This window comes from Mobula birostris, chromosome 3 (assembly GCF_030028105.1).
Source record: "Mobula birostris isolate sMobBir1 chromosome 3, sMobBir1.hap1, whole genome shotgun sequence".
Classification (NCBI taxonomy): Eukaryota; Metazoa; Chordata; class Chondrichthyes; order Myliobatiformes; family Myliobatidae; genus Mobula; species Mobula birostris.
The window spans coordinates 158724352-158746303 of NC_092372.1; the positions used below are offsets into that span (position 1 = coordinate 158724352).

The window sequence follows — 21952 nt, forward strand, 5'->3', positions numbered from 1 at the left end:
ATATGAAGTAATTAAATTTGAAAGTAACATTTTTTCCCCTTTTTTGCTTTTGTTACAGATTCAAGTTCATCATCTGAAAAACACGTCACTGTAAAGTTTGTACAAGATACATCCAAATTTTGGTACAAGCCAGAGATATCGCGTGAACAAGGTGAGCTAGAGCTGTATTGCAATTCTGTGAGAAGTTATTTGAGTTATCATGAACTACCTGGGAAAAAAATAATATGACAGTGAAAATGTGATGGGGAGACTGGGAAAAGCAGTATCTCAAGAGATAATCTATAGTTGAATATAAAGTGAAATTAGATCTAGTGTCTGAGTTGACACAAACCCAATGAGGAAACTTCAGCATTGCCCTATAGCTATGCAACGCCGAATATCTCTCACAGTGTTCCCAATCCATAGATTGTTGGAAGGAATGAGTACAGATGAACTTTTTTATCCATTTTCTCTTCTGAAAAATGAACATTAAGAACTTGGAAGTAGTTATTAAGTTCTTCTCTCATATTTCAGCATTAGTTATGTGACTACATTGGAAAAGATTAGCAGAGCATGCCTGCTCATTATTGTAGTAGGAGTATCTGGTTCAGTGCTGCTTTGAAATCCTTTTTGTAACAATGAGTCTACTGTGTCAGCCACTGAAACTATTTGTTGCTAGCAAAATTGTATATGATCATCAGCAATGCATATTTGCAGTGTGTTCATTCATCCTTTTCTCTTGTATATGCAAGCCTCATCTATTATAGCTCAAATATAAGAATCCATTTTGTCAAATGTACCAATCTCAGTGAAGCAAAATAATTTCACGTTGACTTCCTCGGCAATCTGAGGAAATGGAGAATCTGAGAATTGACATTTGCTTGAACTGAAAACTCACGTCAACCTCAAGAAATGTTGAATTATTTTAAAGTGGTCTTATGAATGCATATAGGGTTAAACACTGTCTGTGGCTCTGCAGTTGAATGTTAAAGTCATATTTCCTCATTGCTGTCATTAATAATGTTTAATGTTCTTTCACAAAGCAGTGCAAAACTTTCAATTGTAGATACCAGAAAAGTTGATGATATACTATGTGATTAGTATTTCGTCTTTTTAGTTAAAAGTGTGAAATATTTTCTTGTGAATAGATAACATACTAGTAGCATTTGCAAACACAATAATAAATGCAGATACTTGTAGAGAAAATAACCAATTTTAATTGCTAAATCTCTTTCAGAATAATTCATAAATTTTAAGCAGTGTATATTTTAATATACAGAACTTTCTCCAATTTTTTTTTCTAAGAGTAGCTATGTTATAGTATATCTTTGTTTTTAAGTAAAACTATCTAGTCTCATTTTATTGGGATTGAAAGGCTCTGGCCCTTGTAATGCACATCTGCTGGATCCTCTCATACATAAGGCTGTTATTCTAGGAGGGCAGCAAGGCTGGATGTGGCAACTCAATGGAACTAGAAGCACTGGCCAATGGAATAGGAGCTATGTGGTCCACCTGGTGCCCTGTCTGGATTGTGGTGATCCTCCAAATACGTTAGAGTAGATGTCAGAACTTATCAGGTCTTGCATGTTCTGCCATCATTGCTGCAAGATCCTCAACCTACTGGCCTCTGTAAGTGGTCTAATGTCAAAGCATCAAAAGCTGCTCAGGAATAAATCTCAACTTTGATACTACATCAAAGGTTCACTTCTTTAAAAAATCATTATAAATTGTTATCACCTTAGTCCACAAAAAGATAAATGGAAAGGAAGGCATGGGTATCAAAGTTTGTGTACAAAAAGTTGAAATCAATTTCTACCGCACAAGTAATCATTCTTACAAGATTTTTTAAATCTGAATTTTAGAAAGTAATATACACTCTGTGACTAAGTTTTAGTGATTGATTATTAAATCCACAGCCATTACATTACTAAAAGATAAAGAGCCGGGATCGTTTATCGTCCGGGACAGCCATTCTTTCCGGGGCGCATATGGTTTAGCAATGAAAGTCGCTACACCTCCAGCTTCTGTGCTTCAGCAGAACAAAAAAGGTATTCTGTGTTCAAATTGGTCTGCACATATATTGCATATACTCTCTGTACATTCAACCACAACTCAGAATGTGTATTGTGTGTATAGCGGATGTGGGAAATGTCCTTGGGGAATTATGATAGGTGATATTTTAGAAGAGCGAAATTGGGAAAGGGTAAAACATTGGAAAGATCAGTAGAGAGGAAAGAAAACGAGAAAACAGGAGTTTGATGAATGACAGGGTGGAGAAAAGATGGGAATAAATAGAAGAAGCTGGGGCTGAAGGGATATGGAATGAATCAGAATCAGGTTTAATATCACTGGCATACGTCATGAAATCTGTAGTTTTGCAGCAACAGTACATAATAATAAAAAACTAAATTATAATAAGAAATAGATATGAAAAAATCAAATTAAGTAAGTAGTTCAAAAAATAGCAGAAGAAAAATAGTGAGGTAATGTACATGGGTCTATTGCTCATTCTGAAACCTGATGGCTGAGGGGAAGAGATTGGTTCTTGAAACGTTGAGTGTGTCTTCAGACTCCTGTACCTACCCCCTGATGGTAGCAATGAGAAAAGGGCATGTCCTGGGTGATGAGGGCCCATGATGGAACTGACTGAGTTTACAACTTTCTGCAGCTTTTTCCTGTGCATGACCCTCCCTTTACCAGGCGGTGATGCAACCAGTTAGAGTGCTCTCCACAGTACAGCTGTAGACATTTGCAAGAATCTTTGGTGACGTACCAAATCTCCTGAAACTCCTAATGAAATATAGCTGCCTTTGTAATTGCATCAATATGTTGGGCCCAGGATAAATCTTCAAAGACATTGACATCAAGATACATGAAAACGCTCATTCTTTCCAAAGCTTGTTCCTCGATGAGGACTGGTGTGTGTTCCCTCGACTTCCCCTTCATGAAATCCACAATCAATTCCTTTGTCTTTCCGTGTTGTGTGCAAGGTCATTGTTGCAATACCACTTGCTCCTGTATGCTTCCTCGTCACCATCCGAAATTCTGCCAACAGAAGCTGTGTTATCAAATTTATAGATGCCATTTCAGCTGTTCCTAGGTGTAGAGAGATTACAGCCAAGCATGCATCCTTGAGGTACACCAGTGTTGATTGTCAGCAAGGAGCAGATGTTGTTTGCAATCTGCACAGACTGTTGTCTCCCGCTGAGGAAGTCAAGGATCCAATTGTGGAGGAAGATACAGAGACATCCCTCTGCAACTTTGCAGGTTGCAGGTGTGGCATTGTAATGCAGATGAAGGAATGAGAATGCCAAGGTAATGCCATTATATTTATCCAATATAATGGACATATTGGATAAATGTAAGTTAGCACAGGACCCAATTCAAACTACAGCGTTTTGTTGGAAATTGGAAACTGAAGAATCGAAGAATGGAAGAGAGCATTAATAATGGAGGAAGAGCGTTAAGAACTTTTTGCAGTCACTGGGCTCCTCTGCTTTTTCTCTGGTACACCTTCTGTGGGGTAGCTTAAGAGCAAAGCAGGAAGGTGGATCCTTATCTCCAAAAATAATTTACAGAAGGGAAAGGCTATTCTCGAAGACAAATAGGTTGAACTTCCACAGGAGTCAAATAATGGAGGGCAGTTACTGAAAGCAGGTGACGTGCCCGATGGTATTGAGAGAGTTGATATCTTTCAAGGACACATTTGGTAGTTGAAATTGAAAGAAGGAGATTCATACAGAAAAACACAGAAGACAAATGAGACCCCGCATGAATGTGGGGAAATATTAAATGTCTGACAAATATGTTGCTGCAAAGCAAGATTGAATAATAGTCTTTTATAGTCATGGGGTGGCTATTCGGCATTTTTGAAATAATCCATTTCTATAACCCTCTGTGACATTTCTTATTTATCACCATTTTAAAAACTATTCTGAACACCACTTCCTATGATATTTTTGACAAACCACTGTGTCCTTGTAGCTCTATGTATGTATATAGTGGTTATTCATCATTTACATTTCCTATTTCAAGTTGCTGATTCATCAGCCAGTGTGCAAATCTTTTTCATGCTATATCTGAAGGCCCTCAGGTCACATTAGTGCAAAGAGGCTGTAGATTCTGCTTTCAATTTTACAGCACAAACTTCACCTGCATTTTTCTTAAGTTTGTCATTCAGGTTTTGAAGCTGTTTATTTCAGATTCTCCAAAACACTTCGTTGTTCTGAACCTAAGAACTAATAGTTATTCATAGATAATTAGTGGATAGGGTGGTAAAGAAAGCTTTTGGTATGCTGGCCTTTATAAATCAGAGCATTGAGTATAGGAGTTGGGATGTAATGTTGAAATTGTACAAGGCATTGGTGAGGCCAAACTTGGAGTATTGTGTACAGTTTTGGTCACCGAATTATAGGAAAGATGTCAACAAAATAGAGAGAGTACAGAGAAGATTTACTAGAATGTTACCCGGGTTTCATCACCTAAGTTAAAGAGAAAGGTTGAACAAGTTGGGTCTTTATTCTTTGGAACGTAGAAGGTTGAGGGGGGACTTGATAGAAGTATTTAAAATTATGAGGGGGATAGATAGAGTTGACATGGATAGGCTTTTTCCACTGAGAGTGGGGGAGATTCAAACAAGAGGACATGAGTTGAGAGTTAAAGGGCAAAAGTTTAGGAGTAACATGAGGGGGAACTTCTTTACTCAGAGACTGGTAGCTGTGTGGAACGAGCTTCCAGCAGAAGTGGTTGAGACAGGTTTGATGTTGTCGTTTAAAGTTAAATTGGACAGCTATACGGACAGGAAAGGAATAGAGGGTTATGGGCTGAGTGCAGGTCAGTGAGACTAGGTGAGAGTAAGAGTTCGGCACGGACTAGAAGGGCCAAGATGGCCTGTTTCTGTGCTGTAATTATTATATGGTTATATGAATATTACAGATATGTCACTCTGTTTTACAAGCATAAGATCAGGAGTAGGATTTGGACGTGGACCCATCTGCTACTTAATAAGATAATAGCTGATCTCATCAATCTAGCAATCACTTCTCAGCCACGTTTTATACCTTCCTTATCAATAATCTGCTCTTCAGGACTTTAATGCTTCAATTGCCACCTCTCATTCTTGCAGACTAGCAGATACAAGAGACTACCAATCCTTTCCACATCCTTTTCGCTCCTTGTGGCGCATCAGGTGGCATTCATTGCCTTTTTCTTAGCAATTGTCTTTTTTTTTAAAATGAGGTTTAATTGCTCACCCAGCACAGATGGAAAGCATGCAAGGAGCCAGCCAGATTCAAATCTGGGACCATTGTCCTCTAGGTACGGTACTGATGGCACTACACCACCAGCTGTCCATCCTTTCCACATATCAGTCTCATAAGCCTTCTCTGAACTGCATTTAGTGGATTAATATGTTACCTTTAAATAAAACAACATTTTCTTACCTCTGGTCTGTGTAACAGAACATACCTTGTCCTTCCTTTGGGATTGAAATCCCATTTACAATGAATGAAACTTTGTTACCCTTCCTAGTTTCTTGCTGTACTAATGACTTTTGCAAATTTTGCAGCGCACTCGGATAAATAAGTTAGCACCTTAAATTGCTGTCGTCTCACATAATTTTAATGCTTTTTAATTTTCCTTCCAGATTGAACAGTCACCTTTTCCTGTATTGTACATTCATTTGTCAGAAATTCTCACTCATTTAGCTTGTGTTTATACTCTTCATACCATCCTTATCTGCTTTTCACACTGTATTTCCTTCCTACCTTGCGCATCATAAGCAATTTTGACAACAATATTTTCAGTGTTTTAATTCAAGTTGATTCCTGTTGCACATCCCTCTTTGCATTTTGTGAACGGGATAAGGATTGTTATGTCTGCTTTCTGTAAGCCATCCAATCTTCCATCTACCCAAGATGTTACCTCCCTACTCACAAGTTTTTATTCTTGCAATAATCCAGGATAGAACCTTCTGAAAACCAAATGTAATACATTAACTGTGTTTTCTCTACCCACAACACATTCCACTCAGACCCCACTTAACACTGAGGATGTGTTCCTTAGAGGTGTATGATATTATTTTATGTATACCCAGTAATTTGTGGAGTAACGAACATGCAGCTAGGCCTAACCTGTACATCAGTGGAGCAGCAACACATCACAGCAGCAGCGGAGGGAAGCGGGCGGTGGTTACGCCTTAGAAAAGGAACAAGGCTCTGGGTCCTCCTCTAACTTTGGCTTCTTCACGTAGGCATCGAGATTTGACTGCCTTTTCTTAAGTTTCCTCTCGTGGAGCAGTTCTTGGTAGCAGGAAATCATGTCGAGAACACCTCTCTTTGCCTTCTTGCTTGGCTCCCAGTCAGGGTCATTTTAATGATGAACTGGTCCATGATTTGTGTGATCGTGGTGATATTTGTGGTTAGGTGTTGATGATGACTTTAAGGTCATCATTGCAGAAGCTTATATCTTGTCTGCGTTTTTTATAATGGTTAAGATCGTTGATGGAACCAATTTCAAAGAGGCACCAACATCAACCTGACTCTCATCAAGCACCATATAATTTGCAGTTTCACATCTATGCTATGCTTTTCCTGAATATCTTACATGTACCACCCTCACCGGAAGTTGCTGGCTGCTTTCCAGACATTATGGATGAAAAAAATGGAATAAGTTGGCGAGGGAGCAAGAATGTTTACACACATGGGGAAGGCGGAGCGTGAACTAATACATGATTGGCTCAGAGCATATGTAAAACGCTCTCAATGGCTGATTGAATGTTTACGGTAATGCGACTGATCTTGAGAAGTTTTAAGTGTGGTTTAGAATGAATTTTTGTTACTTTTAAAAATTTTAATAAGGAATTGAATAACCACATTGTAGCAAATCAGTGCCATGTGGGGTAGTGTTACATGGGGTCTGAATGTCCCTCTTCAAAGAGCTGCAATAAATTAGTCAAATACGATTATCCTTTCATAGAACCATGGTGAATTGAATAGTTACCTGCTATATGATTTTAACATCTTTTAAATGGAAAGTGTTTGAAGATATTATTAATCTAATTGGTGTTTCGTTTCCCATTTTCTGACAAGAACACAAGAAAATAGGAGCAAGAATAGGCCACCAGGCACCTCATGCCTGCCCCACCGTTCACTAACATATCTATCTCCATCTTAAACAACTGAAAATCTAGCCTCCATCTCTTCACAGGCAAAGAATTCCAGAGGCTCAATTTCTATATTCCTCTATTTTAGACTGCATTGATTTATCAAAATGTCATTATTTTGTAGCCATGTCCCCTCTCTTACAAGTAAAAACATTTCAACATTCACCCTGTCAGGTGCCCCCTCACCTTCTACGTGTGAATTAAGTCATCTCTTCTAAACTCTAAGGAATATAGAACAATGCTCTCTAGCCTCTCTTGATAGGATAGCCCTCATATCTCTGGATTTAAACTAGTGAATATCCTTTAGGCTGCTCCAACGCTACTCTGTCCTTTTTTTTAAAAGGGGATCAAAGCTGTGTACAGTATTCTAGGCGCAGCATCACCACCACCCTATAAATTGGAACACAACCTCCGTAATCTTAAACTCCAACCTGTTTGAAACCCTTTTGCTGCCTTAGCTACTGGTAGCATCTGCCTGCTAACATTGTGATTGATGCACTGGAATACTTAAATCCCTCATAACCTCACTCCCTTCATTCAGTTGATAATCCACTTTTTAATTAATTTTGCCTCAGATATTCCTTGATTCGAACTGCCCTTTCTGAGAAGAGCTAATTTGTTATTTTCCAAGTTAATGGAACCTCTCAACCAAGGGAATATTGGAAAACCAAACCCATTCCATTAGCAAACTCTCAAGCCATTTCATGAAGACCCATTGGGACCCAGACTCTTGTCAGCTGGCAGCTCTATCAACTTGCTTAGCAGAAATATTTATTTATCTCAACGTCTGTCTGCCTGATTCACTAACCTGTGTGTAAATATATTCCTTTATTTCACAGCGGCAGGAGACTTAGCAAATGAGCTGGTCAGACATTTCCTGATTGAATGCACCCAAAAGGGAGTGCGATTAAAGGGATGTCCCAATGAACCATACTTTGGTATGTTTTTTGTTTCTTCTTCATTCAACAAAGTTGCTCTAGACATTTTAAAAGTGGATTGATTAACCTTTATCTAATGTGCATTATTGTCTATTTGATCAGGGAGTCTGACTGCATTGGTTTATCAACATTCCATCACGCCCCTGGCATTGCCTTGCAAGTTGCTCATCCCTGATAGAGGTTAGTGTATACATTGGGTGAGAAGAGTTGCAGAAAAACACATACTTTACGAGAAGAGCCTGCATTAAGAATGCTCCTGTTAACCGGTCTTTAGTTTTGTTTCAAAATGTTTATTATTGCTTTGGAAGCGTTATTATGCAATCAGCATAGTTATGACCTGTATGATGACCATCAGAGAGACATGTTAGTGTGTTTGCATGCAAATCCAGTCAACTACAGGGAATACAAAACTGATTGCAGGGAGAGGTGAAAATTGCAATCATGGATTTATGGGGAAGGGGCATTTATTGATCATCTCCAATTGCCCTTAAGAAGCCCATGGTTCACCATGATCTTGGATTACTGTACAGGTACAAAAATACTACTGTTTTAAAGGGTTATCCAGCATTTAAATCCACTGAAGATAAGGGACTAACAATATACTTCCACATCAAGATGTGTGACTATCTTGTTGTAGAAAACATGGGTTTGGGAGATGGAGCAACTGAGGTGAGGAACTCCACTTCCGTGTGCAGGTGGTACAAACTGCCCCCACTATGTGCTGGTGGAGGAGGAAACATTGTGTCTGCAGCCTATTTATGCACCTGGCTTAGAAATGAACTATACTTTGTAAAACATTACAACTGAAGATAACATCTTTCATTTTAATGTTACCGAATACCAATTTGGAAGGGATTTTCTGAAAAGCCTGCCAATTTCTATAGTTACAAATCTATGGTACCAATACATCAAAACCCATTACTGATCCATCCCCCCCACCCCCCCCATGCCACATCCTAGCTAGGCCCGCCCAATTTATGGACAACCCATACATACCAATGAAAACTTGGGAGAGCAGTGGGATGCATGGGGTTGGATTTGACAGCTGCTGCAGGTGGGGAACAGAACATTTCTGTGTGCCTTCTTTCTTCAGTGGCTGGATAGATGGATGGACACACACACACACACACACACACACACACACACGTGAACAACTTGCTCTCCCACTAAGGCACTTTGAGGCCGACTGAGAGCAACAGTACCCGCACTTGAATAGTCTCCTGTCACAGCTCTTTCTGTAATCCTCTCCCACCTGTTTCACCTCTATTCCGATTTAAGAACAGTTCTCAGGAGTGGAATTTAACAGCCATTGAAGGAGCTTCCAAACTCTCGAAGGGATAGTGTGACCTTTACAATGCAATCTAGTAACTCGTGTTGATTTTTCTAATTGTCTTAAACATACCTCTCCAGCTAATCTCTCTCTTAAAACTTACTTTACACATTTCAAGCATCAGTGAATTTCTCGTAGTAACAATCTGTCAGGCTCCACGTCTTTCAATGGGTTTGAATCAGCTTTGTTTCAAAATAGATCTCAGTCAAAACACACTTAGTGCTGAACATCTTAAGTAATCAGAAAATAAGCAGATGGTTGAATGTGATCTTCCTGTCTTTTGTAGATCCTTTGGAGGATGGAATTGATGCATCTCCACAGGCTGCCACAAACTCTGCTGCAGAATTGCTGAAACAAGGAGCAGGTAAGAGTTCAGTGATGCTGCTTCAGTAGATGCTTCCACAATACACCCGACAAGTAAAAGCACAACTTAGCTGTACAATTCCCCTACTGGACCAGCTGGAAAAACGGGCTGAAAATTGACAGATGGCATTTAATGCAGACAAGTGTTAGGTGTTGCACTTTACGAGGACCAATCAGGGTAGGCCTTACTTGGTAAGAGGTAGAGCACTGAGGAGCACAATAGAACAAAGGGATCTCGAATACAGTTCCATAATTCCTTGAAAGTGGCATCACAGGTATACGGGGTTGTAAAAAAAAACTTTTTGCACGTTGGCTTTCATAAATCAATGTACTGAGTGCAGGAGTTGGGAAGATATAAAAGACATTGAGAGGTCGAATTTGGAGTATTGTGTGCAGTTTTGGTCACCGACTACAGAAAAGATGTGAATTTTCTCTGCACTCTATGAATCTTATTTATAAGGATCGTGCTGGGACTGGGAAACCTGAGTTATAGGGGAAGGTTGAATAGACCAGGACTTTATTCCTTGGAATGTAAAAGATTGAAGGGGAGATTTGATAGAAGTATACAAAATTATGAGGGCTGTAGATAATGCAAATACAAGCAGGCTTTTTCAGTGAGATTGGGTGAGACTAGAACTAGAGTTTATGGGTTAAGGGCGAAAGGTGAAATGTTTAAGAGGAACATGAGGGGAAATTTCTTCACTCAGAGAGAGGATGGTGAGAGCGTGAAATGAACTGCCTGCGCAAGTGGTGGATGTGGGGTCGATTTCAACATTTAAGAGAAATTTGGATAGATACGTGGTAGAGAGGGGTATAGAGGGCTATGGTTATGGTCTGGGTGCAGGTCAAAGGGACTAGGCAATTAATGGTTTGGTATAGACTAGATGGGCTGAAGGGCCTGTTTCTGTGCTGTCATGTTCCATGACGCAATGATTGTACTGGATTTGATAGGTACACTGTATTTCGATGGTCTTTATGTATCCATTGCCTGACTTATACTGGTTTTTGTATTGGCACTGCTGTGGTCTTGGATGTTGATGTATTCGTACACCACGGAAATAGGCCCATTGGTTGAATATCAGGTACCATTCTACACTAATCCTACTTTTATTTTTGCCATGTCCTTCTCAACTCCCTCCAGACTTCACCAACACTTAAGCTCAAGGGGCAGTTTACCAGTGAGCATTTGGTAGACTGGTGGGGTGGATAGGTTGGATTTGCTGGTTATTGCTTCGGTGGTAAGTGGTTAGAAACTGTCAAACCCAATGGAAATGCAAGAGATCATGGGGAAAATGTTTAAATTCCACATAGCAATGTTTAAATTCTACGAAGCATCTATTTGCTACCTCTGTGTTACTAGAATAAGTAGTTTAAACCTATTAATGTTTTACAGTCGACCCTCCTTATCCGCAAGTTCCACATGCGCGAATTCAACCAACCGCGACTTGGGAAAACCCAGAAGTTCTCTCTCCAGCACTCGTTGTTTGTACATTGTTTGCCTCGCGTCTCGTTCGTTCGCTACTTTGTTTCTGTGGAAAAAATGGCTCCTTCAAAGCAATTCCTCAAAGGCTAATAGTAGATCTTTTGAAAAGTGGCATGTCGCAATCTGAAGTGGGCCATAAGGTCAGTTAGAACGAATCGAGCATTCGTAAAATAAAGCAGAAGGAAGCTGGAATTCGTGGAAGTGTTAGTGCTAGGGATGGCTGGCTGGCTACGTAAAGCGCTACAGCCTCAAGAACTTAAAGATCACGGGAGAATCGGGATCGGCTGATGCCGAGGCAGCATCAGCATTCCCAGAAGAGCTACGATGGTTGAGTCTGTACTGAACATGTACAGACTTTTTTTCTTGTCATTATTCCCTAAATAATACAGTATAACAACTATTTACATAGCATTTACATTGTATTAGGTATTACAAGTCAACGGAACAGAAACACTGCAGGTGGCGGGTCCTGTGCTGCCCTGGGTTTTAAAGTCCACCGGCACAGAGACAGGTTAAATAAGGGACTTGAGCATCGGCATTTTTTGGTATCTGCGGGGGTCTGGGAACCAATCCCTCGCGGATAAGGAGTGCTGACTGTATATGGTAGATAAGTCTCCAGGGCTTGATCAGATTTACCCAAGCACACTGCGGGAAGCTTGAGAAGGAGTTGCAGGAGCTCTGGCTGAGATGTATGTGTCATCATTAGAAATAGCTGACGTGCCAGAAAACTGGAGTGTGGAAAAACTTGGAAACTGTAGACCAGTGAATCTTTGTAGCCAAGTTCCTGGAGGGATAAGCTATACAGGCATTTGGAAAGACAGGTTTTGATTTAAGAGGGTCAACGTGGCTTTGTGCATGGGAAATTGTGTCTCGTGAATTTGATTGAGTTTTTTGAAAAAGTAACCACATTGTTTGACTAGGTGATCTATATAGTCTCCAGTAAGGCATTTGTTAAGCTTTGCCTGGTAGGCTGCTTTGGAAAGGTTAGATTACATAGGATTTAGGGAGTACTAATTATTTGGATACAAAATTGACTTGATAGTAAGAAGCAGGGCGTGATGATGGATGGTTGTTTTTTCGAACCGAAGGCCTGTGACTAGTGGTGTTCCCTAGGGCTTGGTGCTAGGCCCATTGCTATTTGTCATCAATTTCAATAACTTGGATGAGAATGTACTAGGCTTGGTTAGCAAGTTTGCAGCAGATGCTAAAATAAGTGGTGTAATTGACAGTGAAGATGGTTATCAGAATTCATAGAGGAATCTTGAACAGCTGGGTAAGTGGGCTGAGGAATGGCAAATGGAGTTTAATTCTGATAGGTATGTGCCGTTGCATTTTGGGATGAGAGTGGGGTGTGTTCACAGTGAATAGTAGAACCCGGGTTAGTGCTGTAGAAAGAGGGATATAGGAGTATAGGCACCTGGTTCCTTGAAATTGGAATCACAGGTGGTGAAAATGGCCTTTGGTATGCTGGGCTTAATCAGCCAGAGCAATGAGTATATGAGTTGGAATATGTTGCAACTGTACAAGACATTGGTGAGGCCACATTTGGAATAATGTACTCAGTTCTAATCACCCTGCAACAAGAAAGATGCCATTAAACTGAAAATGGATTTAAGAGGATGTTGCTGGAACTTGAGGGTTTGATTAATGGAGAGAGGTTGAGCAGGTTGGACTGTATTCATTGGAATGTAGAGTAACAAGGGGTGATCTTAGAGGTGTATAAAATTTGAAGGGCATAGAAGGGATCAATGTGCAGTCTTTTTCCCCAGGTTTGGGGAATTGAGAACTTAGGTTTAAGCTGAGGAGGAGAGTTAACAGAGAAGATTGAGGGGAGATTGGATAGAAGTATACAAAATTATGAGGGGTATAGATAGGGTAAATGCAAGCAGGCCTTTTCCGCTGAGGCTGGGTGGGACTACAACTAGAGGTCATGTGTTAAGGGTGAAAGGTGAAAATTTTAAGGAGAACATGAGGGGAAGCATCTTCACTGAGAGGGTCATGAGAGTATGAAATGAGCTGCCAGCATATGTGGTGCATGCGAGCTCAATTTTAAGAGAAGTTTGGATAGGTATATGGATGGCAGGGGTACGGAGGGCTGTGGTCCCGATGCGGCTCGATAACGGTAGGCAGTTTAAATGATTTGGCACAGACTAGAAGGGTGAAAGGGTCTGTTTCTGTGCTGTACTTTCCTGTGACTCTATGAGAGATTTAATTGGAACTTTTTCACCCAGGGAGTGGTCAGTACATGGAATGCGCTGCCAGAGGGAGTGTTTGAGGCAGGTGCACAAAATACTTAAAAGTTATTTGGACACATAAATGGATAGGAAAAGTTTGGAGAGCCTATAGGCCAATTGTGGGCAAATGGGACTAGCTTACATGGAAACCTGGGTTTGCATGGTCCAGTTGGGCCAAAGAGCCTTTTGCAGCTCTGTATTACTCTGATTCAATTAAATATCCGACTACTTATGAATTGACTGGTTTCCTGGTATTTCTGTTTTCAGCGTGTAACGTGTGGTACCTAAATTCTGTGGACATGGAGTCACTGACAGGCCATCAAGCGATCCAGAAAGCAACATCAGAAACTCTAATGCAAGCTCCACCTCCAGCTTCCACTGTTGTACATTTTAAAGTATCTGCCCAAGGCATTACCCTGACTGACAATCAAAGAAAGTAAGTTTGTTCTATTATATATTAATTTGAACAGAATTAGACAGGAAATGTATAGTAAAATCTTTATCTCCAAACAGATTCATTATAAGCGGGAAATGTTCCAATTATTACTGCCCAATACATGGGGTAAATATGTAGTTGACGACAAAGAATTTGAGACAGTCACTGAGTTAATATATGAGCCAGTCAGTAGATAATATTTTGATAGTTTGAAGATTAAGACTAATTAATGATAAAATGCTACCTGCATTTGATGGCTGTAAAGAGAGGTAGGACAAACTAAGTTTGCTTTCTCTGAAACAGCAGAGCTGAGAGGAAATCAGATAGAAGTTTATGAAATTATTAGTGGCAAAGATAAAAAGGTGTTATGGGTGAAACTAAGGAACAAGAAAGGTACAAGCACATTAATGGAGCTGTATTACTGACCACCCAATCTGCAGGATTGAGAGCAACAAATTAGTAGAGATCGTAAACTGCTGCAAGAAACAATAGTTGTAGTAGATAATTTTAACTTGCCTATATTGACTGGGACTCCATACTGTAAAAGGACTAGATGGGATAGTTTGTCAAATGTGTTCAGGAAAGTTTCCTTAATCAGTAACGTAGAAGTCCCAGGGAGAGAGTGTGAGATACTTGATCTGCTATTGGGGAATGAGACAGTGCAGGTGACAGAAGTTTGTGTACAGGAATACTTTGCATCTAGTGATCACAACGCCAATAGTTTCAAAGTAAGTAAGGAAAAAAAAAAAATAGGTCTAGACCATGGGTTGAGATTCTATATTGGAGAACGGTCAATTTTGATGGTATCAGAAAGGATCTGGCAAGTGTAGGCTGTTTTCTGGCAAAGGCGTACTTGGTAAGTGGGAGGCCTTCAAAAGTGAAATTTTGAGAGTACAAAGCTTGTATGTGCCTGTCAGAATAAAAAGTAAAGATAACTGGTTTCAGGAACCTTGGTTTTCAAGAGCTATTAAGGCCCTGGCTTAGAAAAAAAAAAGGTGCATAGCAGATATAGTCAGGTAGGAACAAATGAGGTACTTACGGAGTATAAAAAATGCAATATAACACTTGAGAAATTAGGAGGGCTAAAAGGCGGCATGAGGGTGCCCTAGCAGACAAGGTGACGGAGAATCCTGAGGGATTCTACAGATATATTAAGACCAAAAGCATTGTACGGACAAATTGGTCCTCTGGAAGATCAGAATGGTAATCCATGCATGGAGCCAAAAGAAATGGGGAGATCTTAAATGGAGTTTTTGCATCTGTGTTTTTTCAGGAGATGGACATGAAGTCTACAGAAGTGAGGCAAAATGGCTTCAACTTTAACTTCCTGGCCCTTATATAGATTACATAGGAGGAGGTGTTTGCTGTCTTGAGGCAAATTAGGGTGGATAAATCCCCAAGGCCAGACAAGGGGTTCCCTTGGACCATGTGGGAGGCTAGTGCAGAAATTGCAGGGATCTTAGAGGAGATACTTATATTTTCCTTAGCAAATGGTGAAGTGGCAGAGGCCCGGAGGATAGCTAATGTTGTTCCACTGTTTTAAGAAAGACTAAAAATAAACCAGGAATCTACAGGCTGGTGAGCCTGACATCAGTGGGAAAGTTATTGGAAGGTATTCTAAAGGACCAAAGAACATAGCACAGTACAAGCCCTTCATCCCACAATGTTGTGCCGACCCTCAAACCCTGCCTCCCATATAACCCCCTGCCTTAAATTCCTCCATATACCTGTCTAGTAGTCTCTTAAACTTCACTAGTGTATCTGCCTCCACCACTGACTCAGGCAGTGCATTCCACACACCAACCACTCTGAGTAAAAAAAACCTTCCTCTAATATCCCCCTTGCACTTCCCACCCCTTACCTTAAAGCCATGTCTCTTGTACTGAGCAGTGGTGCCCTGGGGAAGAGGTGCTGGCTGTCCACTCTATCTATTCCTCTTAATATCTTGTATACTTCTGTAACGTTCAGTTATATTGGCTTGTATGTGACTAGGGGAAATCCCGCCCAGCACCCGCCTCTTCACTCCCCACAGCGTCGGTCGCCGCCCGAATCAATCACAAACATCAGTCATCAGCCAGCACACCCAGTAAATCTTAACAAGTACACTTTATAGATATTACTAATTCTATGACATGAATATAAATTTGATACAGAGAGGAAAGTAATGAAAAAAAGGCACCAACACTTATCAAAGTCCAAGTTCTTCGCGAGCTACCATTGGAACTCAATCAATTCCTGACGACCACCCGGATCCTGTCGACTCACGGCTCGGGACCACCCGAAGTGATCGACCGGACCCTTTCCGCACGTTCGCCGTCCTCCCCATCTCTCCTCTGACTCCCCCCCCCCCCCAAAAACCCATCCACCGTCTTCCCCGTCTCTCCTCCGACTCCCCGTCTCTCCACTGTCCTCTCCGTCTCTCCACCGTCCACCCCGCCAAAAACCCCCGCACATCCGCCGTCCTCCTCGTCTCTCCTCCGACTCCCCGCCAAAACCCCGTCCACAGTCACATCATACAGCATGGTATCCGAAAACAAAACGATACATGACCACCCATTGGTTAATAGCATCCTGCTATCTCTAATAACCCAAGCAACTGTCTAGTTAGAGACTTTCTAGCATTCCTCAGTATAACATAACAAAAGAAGCCATTTTAAATTTAACAAAAAGAAAGACCCCGTACACTTCTATCATGTCTCCTCTCCTCCTCTCCAGAGAGAGTGAAGCCCTAGCTCCCTTAATCTCTGATCATAATGCATACTCTCTAAACGAGGCAGCATTCTGGTGAATCTCCTCTGTATCCTTTCCGATGCTTCCACATCCTTCCTATAGTGAGGCGACCAGAACTGGACACAGTACTCCAAGTGTGGCCTAACCAGAGTTTTATAGAGCTGCATCATTACCCCGCGACTCTTAAACTCTATCCCTCGACTTATGAAAGCTAACACTCCATAAGCTTTCTTAACTACCCTATCTACCTGTGAGGCAGCTTTCAGGGATCTGTGGACATGTACCCCCAGATCCCTCTGCTCCTCCACACTACCAAGTATCCTGCCTTGGAGTTTGTCCTTCCAAAGTGTACCACCTCATACTTCTCCGGGTTGAACTCCGTCTGCCATTTCTCAGCCCACTTCTGCATCCTATCAATGTCTCTCTGCAATCTTCGACAGTCCTCTACACTATCCACAACACCACCAACCTTTGTGTCGTCTGCAAACTGGCCAACCCACCCTTCTACCCCCACATCCAGATTGTTAATAAAAATCACGAAAAGTAGGGGTCCCAGAACTGATCCTTGTAGGACACTACTAGTCATAACCCTCCAATACTAATGTACTCCCTCCACCATGACCCTCTGCTTTCTGCAGATAAGCCAATTCTGAATCCACCTGGCCAAACTTCCCTGGATCCCATGCCTCCTGACTTTCTGAATAAGCCTTCCGTGTGGAACCTTGTCAAATGCCTTACTAAAATCCATGTAGATCACATCCACTGCACTACCCTCATCTATATGACTGGTCACCTCCTCAAAGAACTCTATCAGGCTTGTTAGACACGATCTGCCCTTCACAAAGCCATGCTGACTGTCCCTGATCAGACCATGATTCTCAATGCCTATAGATCCTATCTGTAAGAATCTTTTCCAACAGCTTTCCCACCACAGACGTAAGGCTCACTGGTCTATAATTACCCGGACTATCCCTACTACCTTTTTTGAACAAGGGGACAACATTCACCTCCCTCCAATCCTCCGGTACCATTCCCGTGGACAACGAGGACATAAAGATCCTAGCCAGAGGCTCAGCAATCTCTTCCCTCGCCTCGTGGAGCAGCCTGCGGAATATTCCGTCAGGCCCCGGGGACTTACCGTCCTAATGTATTTTAACAACTCCAACACTTCCTCTCCCTTAATATCAATATGCTCCAGAACATCAACCTCACTCATATTGTCCTCACCATCATCAAGTTCCCTCTCATTGGTGAATACCGAAGAGAAGTATTCATTGAGGACCTCGCTCACTTCCACAGCCTCCAGGCACATCTTCCCACCTTTATCTCTAACCAGTCCTACCTTCACTCCTGTCATCCTTTTTTTCTTCACATAATTGAAGAATGCCTTGGGGTTTTCCTTTACCCTGCTCATCAAGGCCTTCTCATGTCCCCTTCTTGCTCTCCTCAGCCCTTTCTTGCTACCCTATATTCCTCAATAGACCCATCTAATCCTTGCTTCCTAAACCTCATGTATGCTGCCTTCTTCCACCTGACTAGATTCTCCATCCCACTTGTCACCCATGGTTCCTTCTCCCTACCATTCTTTATCTTCCTCACCTGGACAAATTTATCCCTAACATCCTGCAAGAGATCCCTGAACATTGACCACATGTCCTTAGTACGTTTCCATGCAAAATCATCATCCCAATTCACACCCGCAAGTTCTAGCCTTATAGCCTCATAATTTGCCCTTCCCCAATTAAAAATTTTCCTGTCCTCTCTGATTCTTTCCTTTTCCATGATAATGCTAAAGGCCAGGGAGTGGTGGTCACTGTCCCCCAGGTGCTCACCCACTGAGAGATCTGTGACCTGACCCAGTTCGTTACCTAATACTACAAACGTAGATCTAGTATGGCATTTCCCCTAGTCGGCCTGTCAACATATTGTGACAGGAATCCGTCCTGGACATACTTAAACTCTGCCCCGTCTAAACCATTGGAACTAATGAGGTGCCAATCAATAGTAGGGAAGTTAAAGTCACCCATGATAACAACCCTGTTATTTTTGCACCTTTCCAAAATCTGCCTCCCAATCTGCTCCTTGGTATCTCTGCTGCTACCAGGGGGCCTATAGAAAACCCCCAATAGAGTAACTGCTCCCTTCCTGTTCCTGACTTCTACCCATACTGACTCAAAAGAGGATCCTGCTACATTACCCACCCTTTCTGTAGCTGTAATAGCATCCCTGACCAGTAATGCCACCCCTCCTCCTCTTTTCCCCCCATCTCTATCCCTTTTAAAACACTGAAATCCAGGAATATTAGAATCCATTCCTGCTCTGGTGCCAGCCAAGTCTCTGTAATGCCACTACATCATAGTTCCATGTATGTATCCAAAGCTCTCAGTTCATCACCTTTGTTCCTGATGCTCCTTGCATTGAGGTACACACACTTCAGCCCTTCTACCGTACTGTCTTTACACCATTTATTCTGCTTCTCTTTCCTCAAAGCCTCACTGTATGTTAGATCTGGCTTTACTCCATGCACTATACTTGCAGTTCTCGTATGACCTTTATCCTCCTCCACCTCACTATCTGCTCTAACACTGTGGTTCCTCTCCCCCTGCAAATCCAGTTTAAACCCCCCGGAGCAGCACTAGCAAACCTTCCCGCAAGGATGTTCGTCCCCCTCCAGTTCAGCTGCAACCCGTCCCGTCGGAACAGGTCCCACCTTCCCTGGAACAAGGCCCAATTGTCCAGAAACATGAAGCCCTCCCTCCTGCACCAAATCCTTAGCCACGTATTTAGCTGCATTATCTTCCTATTTCCAGCCTCACTAGCACGTGGCACAGATAGCAATCTTGAGATTGCAACCCTGGAGGTCCTGTCCTTCAACTTTGCACCTAACTCCCTAAACTCTCTTTGCAGGACCTCCTCCTTCTTCCTATCCATGTCATTGGTCCCTACATGGACCACGACATCTGGCTGCTTACCCTCTGTCTTGAGAATACTGAAAACTCGATCCGAGAAATTGCGGACCAGGGAGGCAATAGACCATCCGGGATTCTCGATCTCTTCCACAGAACCTAACTATCGAAACCCCTATCACTACAGCTCTCCTCCTTTCCCTCCTTCCCTTCTGAGCCGAGGGTCCAATCTCGGTGCCAGAGATGCAACCACTGCAACTTGTCCCTGGTAGGTCGTCCCCACCAACAGTATCCAAAACGATGTACTTATTATTGGTGGGAACGACCACAGGGGCGCTCTGCTCATTTTGTCTATTCCCCTTCCCTCTCCTGACAGTCACCCAGCTACCTGTCTCCTGACTTTTAGGGGTGACTATCTTCCTGTAACTTCCGTCTATTTCTGCCTCACGCATGATCCGAAGTTCATCCAGCTCCAGTTCCCTAGCTCGGTTTGTCAGGAGCTGCAGCTGGATATACCTTTTACAGGTGTAGTCATCAGGGACAATTGTGCCCGCCCTGACTTCCCACATACTACAAACGGAGCACTTGACTTCCCTAACTGCTGCCTCCATTACCTACTTCTAAATTAATTAGATTAACTAAAGGAACTTACCTGGCCTTGCCTCACTGGGAGCAAGCTCATCCTCAGCCTCTGCTCGCCGAAGCCTCTCGAGCCAAAAGCCTTCCTACTGTCTTCCACTACTCCGTCGCCCGCTCCGTCAATCTGCTCGCTTTTTAAATTCTCCCACTGTCTCATAGGCCGATCTTCATGCGCTTGCGTAGTCGTGCCCCGTTCAAACTGCCGAAGAAACGACCAGATATGAGTATTTAATGATTTAGGATAGCGTGGCTTCATGTGTGGTAGGTCATATCTAACCAAACTTGTAGAGTTTTGAGGAAGTTACCGGGAAAGTTGATGAAGGCAAGGCAGAGGATGTTGTCTACATGACTTTAGCAAAGTATTTGACAATGTTCCACATGGGAGGTTATTCAATAAAGTTCAGACTCTTGGCGTTCAAGATAGTAAATTGGATTAAACATTGCCTTGGTGGAAGAAGCCAAAGAGTGGTAGCAAATAGGTGCCTGTCTGACTGGAGGCCTGTGATCAGTGTGGGTCCATTGTTGTTTGTCATCTGTATCAATGATCTGGATGATAATGTGGTTATCATCCTCTACAGCAAATTTGTAGAGGATAGTGAGAAGACTATCGGCGCTTGCAGTGCCATCTGGGCTAGCTGGAAAAACAGCAGATGGAACTTAATGCAGATAAGTGTGAGGTAATGTATTTCAGTAGGACCAACAGTGAACAGTAGGGCATTCAGGAATGCTGTAGAACAAAGGGATCTGGGAATTCAGGTCCATAATTCATTGAAAGTGGTATAACAGGTAGATAGGGTCATAAAGAAAACTTTTGGCACACTGGCCTTCATAAATCAGAAGTATTAAGTATAGGAGATGAGATGTTATCTTGAAGTTGTATAAGGTGTTGGTGAGACCTAATTTGGAGTATTGTGTGCAGTTTTAGTCACCTACTTACAGATAGCTAATATTGTTCCATTGTTGAAAAAAGGCTCCAAGAATAAACCAGAAAACTATAGGCCAGTGAGCCTGACATCTGTAGTGGGTAAGTTATAGAAAGGTATTCTAAGGGACCTGATATATAAGTATTTGGATAGACAGGATTGATTAGGGATAGTCAACATGGCTTTATCCATGATCAGTCATGTCTAACCAGTGTTTATAGAATTTTTCAAAGAAGTTACAAGGAAAGTTGATAAAGGCAGGAAAGTGGCTGCTGCCTACGTGGACTTTAGCAAGGTATTTGACAAGGTCCCATATGGGAAGTTGGTAAAGAAGTTTCAGTTGCTTGGCATTCAAGATAAGGTTGTGAATTGGATTAGACGTTGGCTTCATAGGAGAAGCCAGACAGTGGTAACAGATGGTTCCCTCACTGACAGGTGGCTTGTGACTAGTGGTGTGTCGCAGGGAATGGTGCTGGGCCATTATACCAACGATCTGGATGAAAATGTGGTAAACTGGATCAGTAAATTGTTGGATGAGACTAAGACTGGTGATGTAGTGGACAGCAAGAAAGACCAACTGGAAAAATGGCAGATAAAGTTTAATGTAGACAAGTGTAAGGCATTGCGTTTTTTGAGAGGGTAACCCTGGGTAGGTATTACACAGTGAGCAGTAGGGCACGGAGGAATGTGGTACAACAGATGGATCTGGGAATAGAGATCCATAATTCCTTGAAAGTGGCATCACATGTAGATACGGTCATACTTACACACTCTTTACTTCAATCCAATTTTCAGGCCAATTGCAAAGAATTGTGATAGATTTGCGGAA

At 42.0% G+C, this 21952-nt stretch overlaps 1 protein-coding gene across 12 annotated transcripts in view; it reads left to right on the forward strand.

Annotated features, from left to right (window-relative positions):
- The window catches only part of LOC140195375 (tensin-3-like), a 449612-nt gene that overhangs the window by 424147 nt on the left and 3513 nt on the right, over nucleotides 1-21952 (forward strand). For 11 of the 12 annotated variants that reach the window (XM_072253576.1, XM_072253577.1, XM_072253579.1 and 8 more), the window contains 6 exons: nucleotides 59-151; nucleotides 1896-2027; nucleotides 7981-8079; nucleotides 8182-8259; nucleotides 9696-9773; nucleotides 13757-13925. In XM_072253576.1, coding sequence (XP_072109677.1) covers nucleotides 59-151; nucleotides 1896-2027; nucleotides 7981-8079; nucleotides 8182-8259; nucleotides 9696-9773; nucleotides 13757-13925 — 649 coding nt within the window. Of the gene's footprint in view, nucleotides 1-58; nucleotides 152-1895; nucleotides 2028-6603; nucleotides 6770-7980; nucleotides 8080-8181; nucleotides 8260-9695; nucleotides 9774-13756; nucleotides 13926-21952 lie in introns of those variants that run through there. The other variant, XM_072253585.1, reaches the window with a different exon arrangement.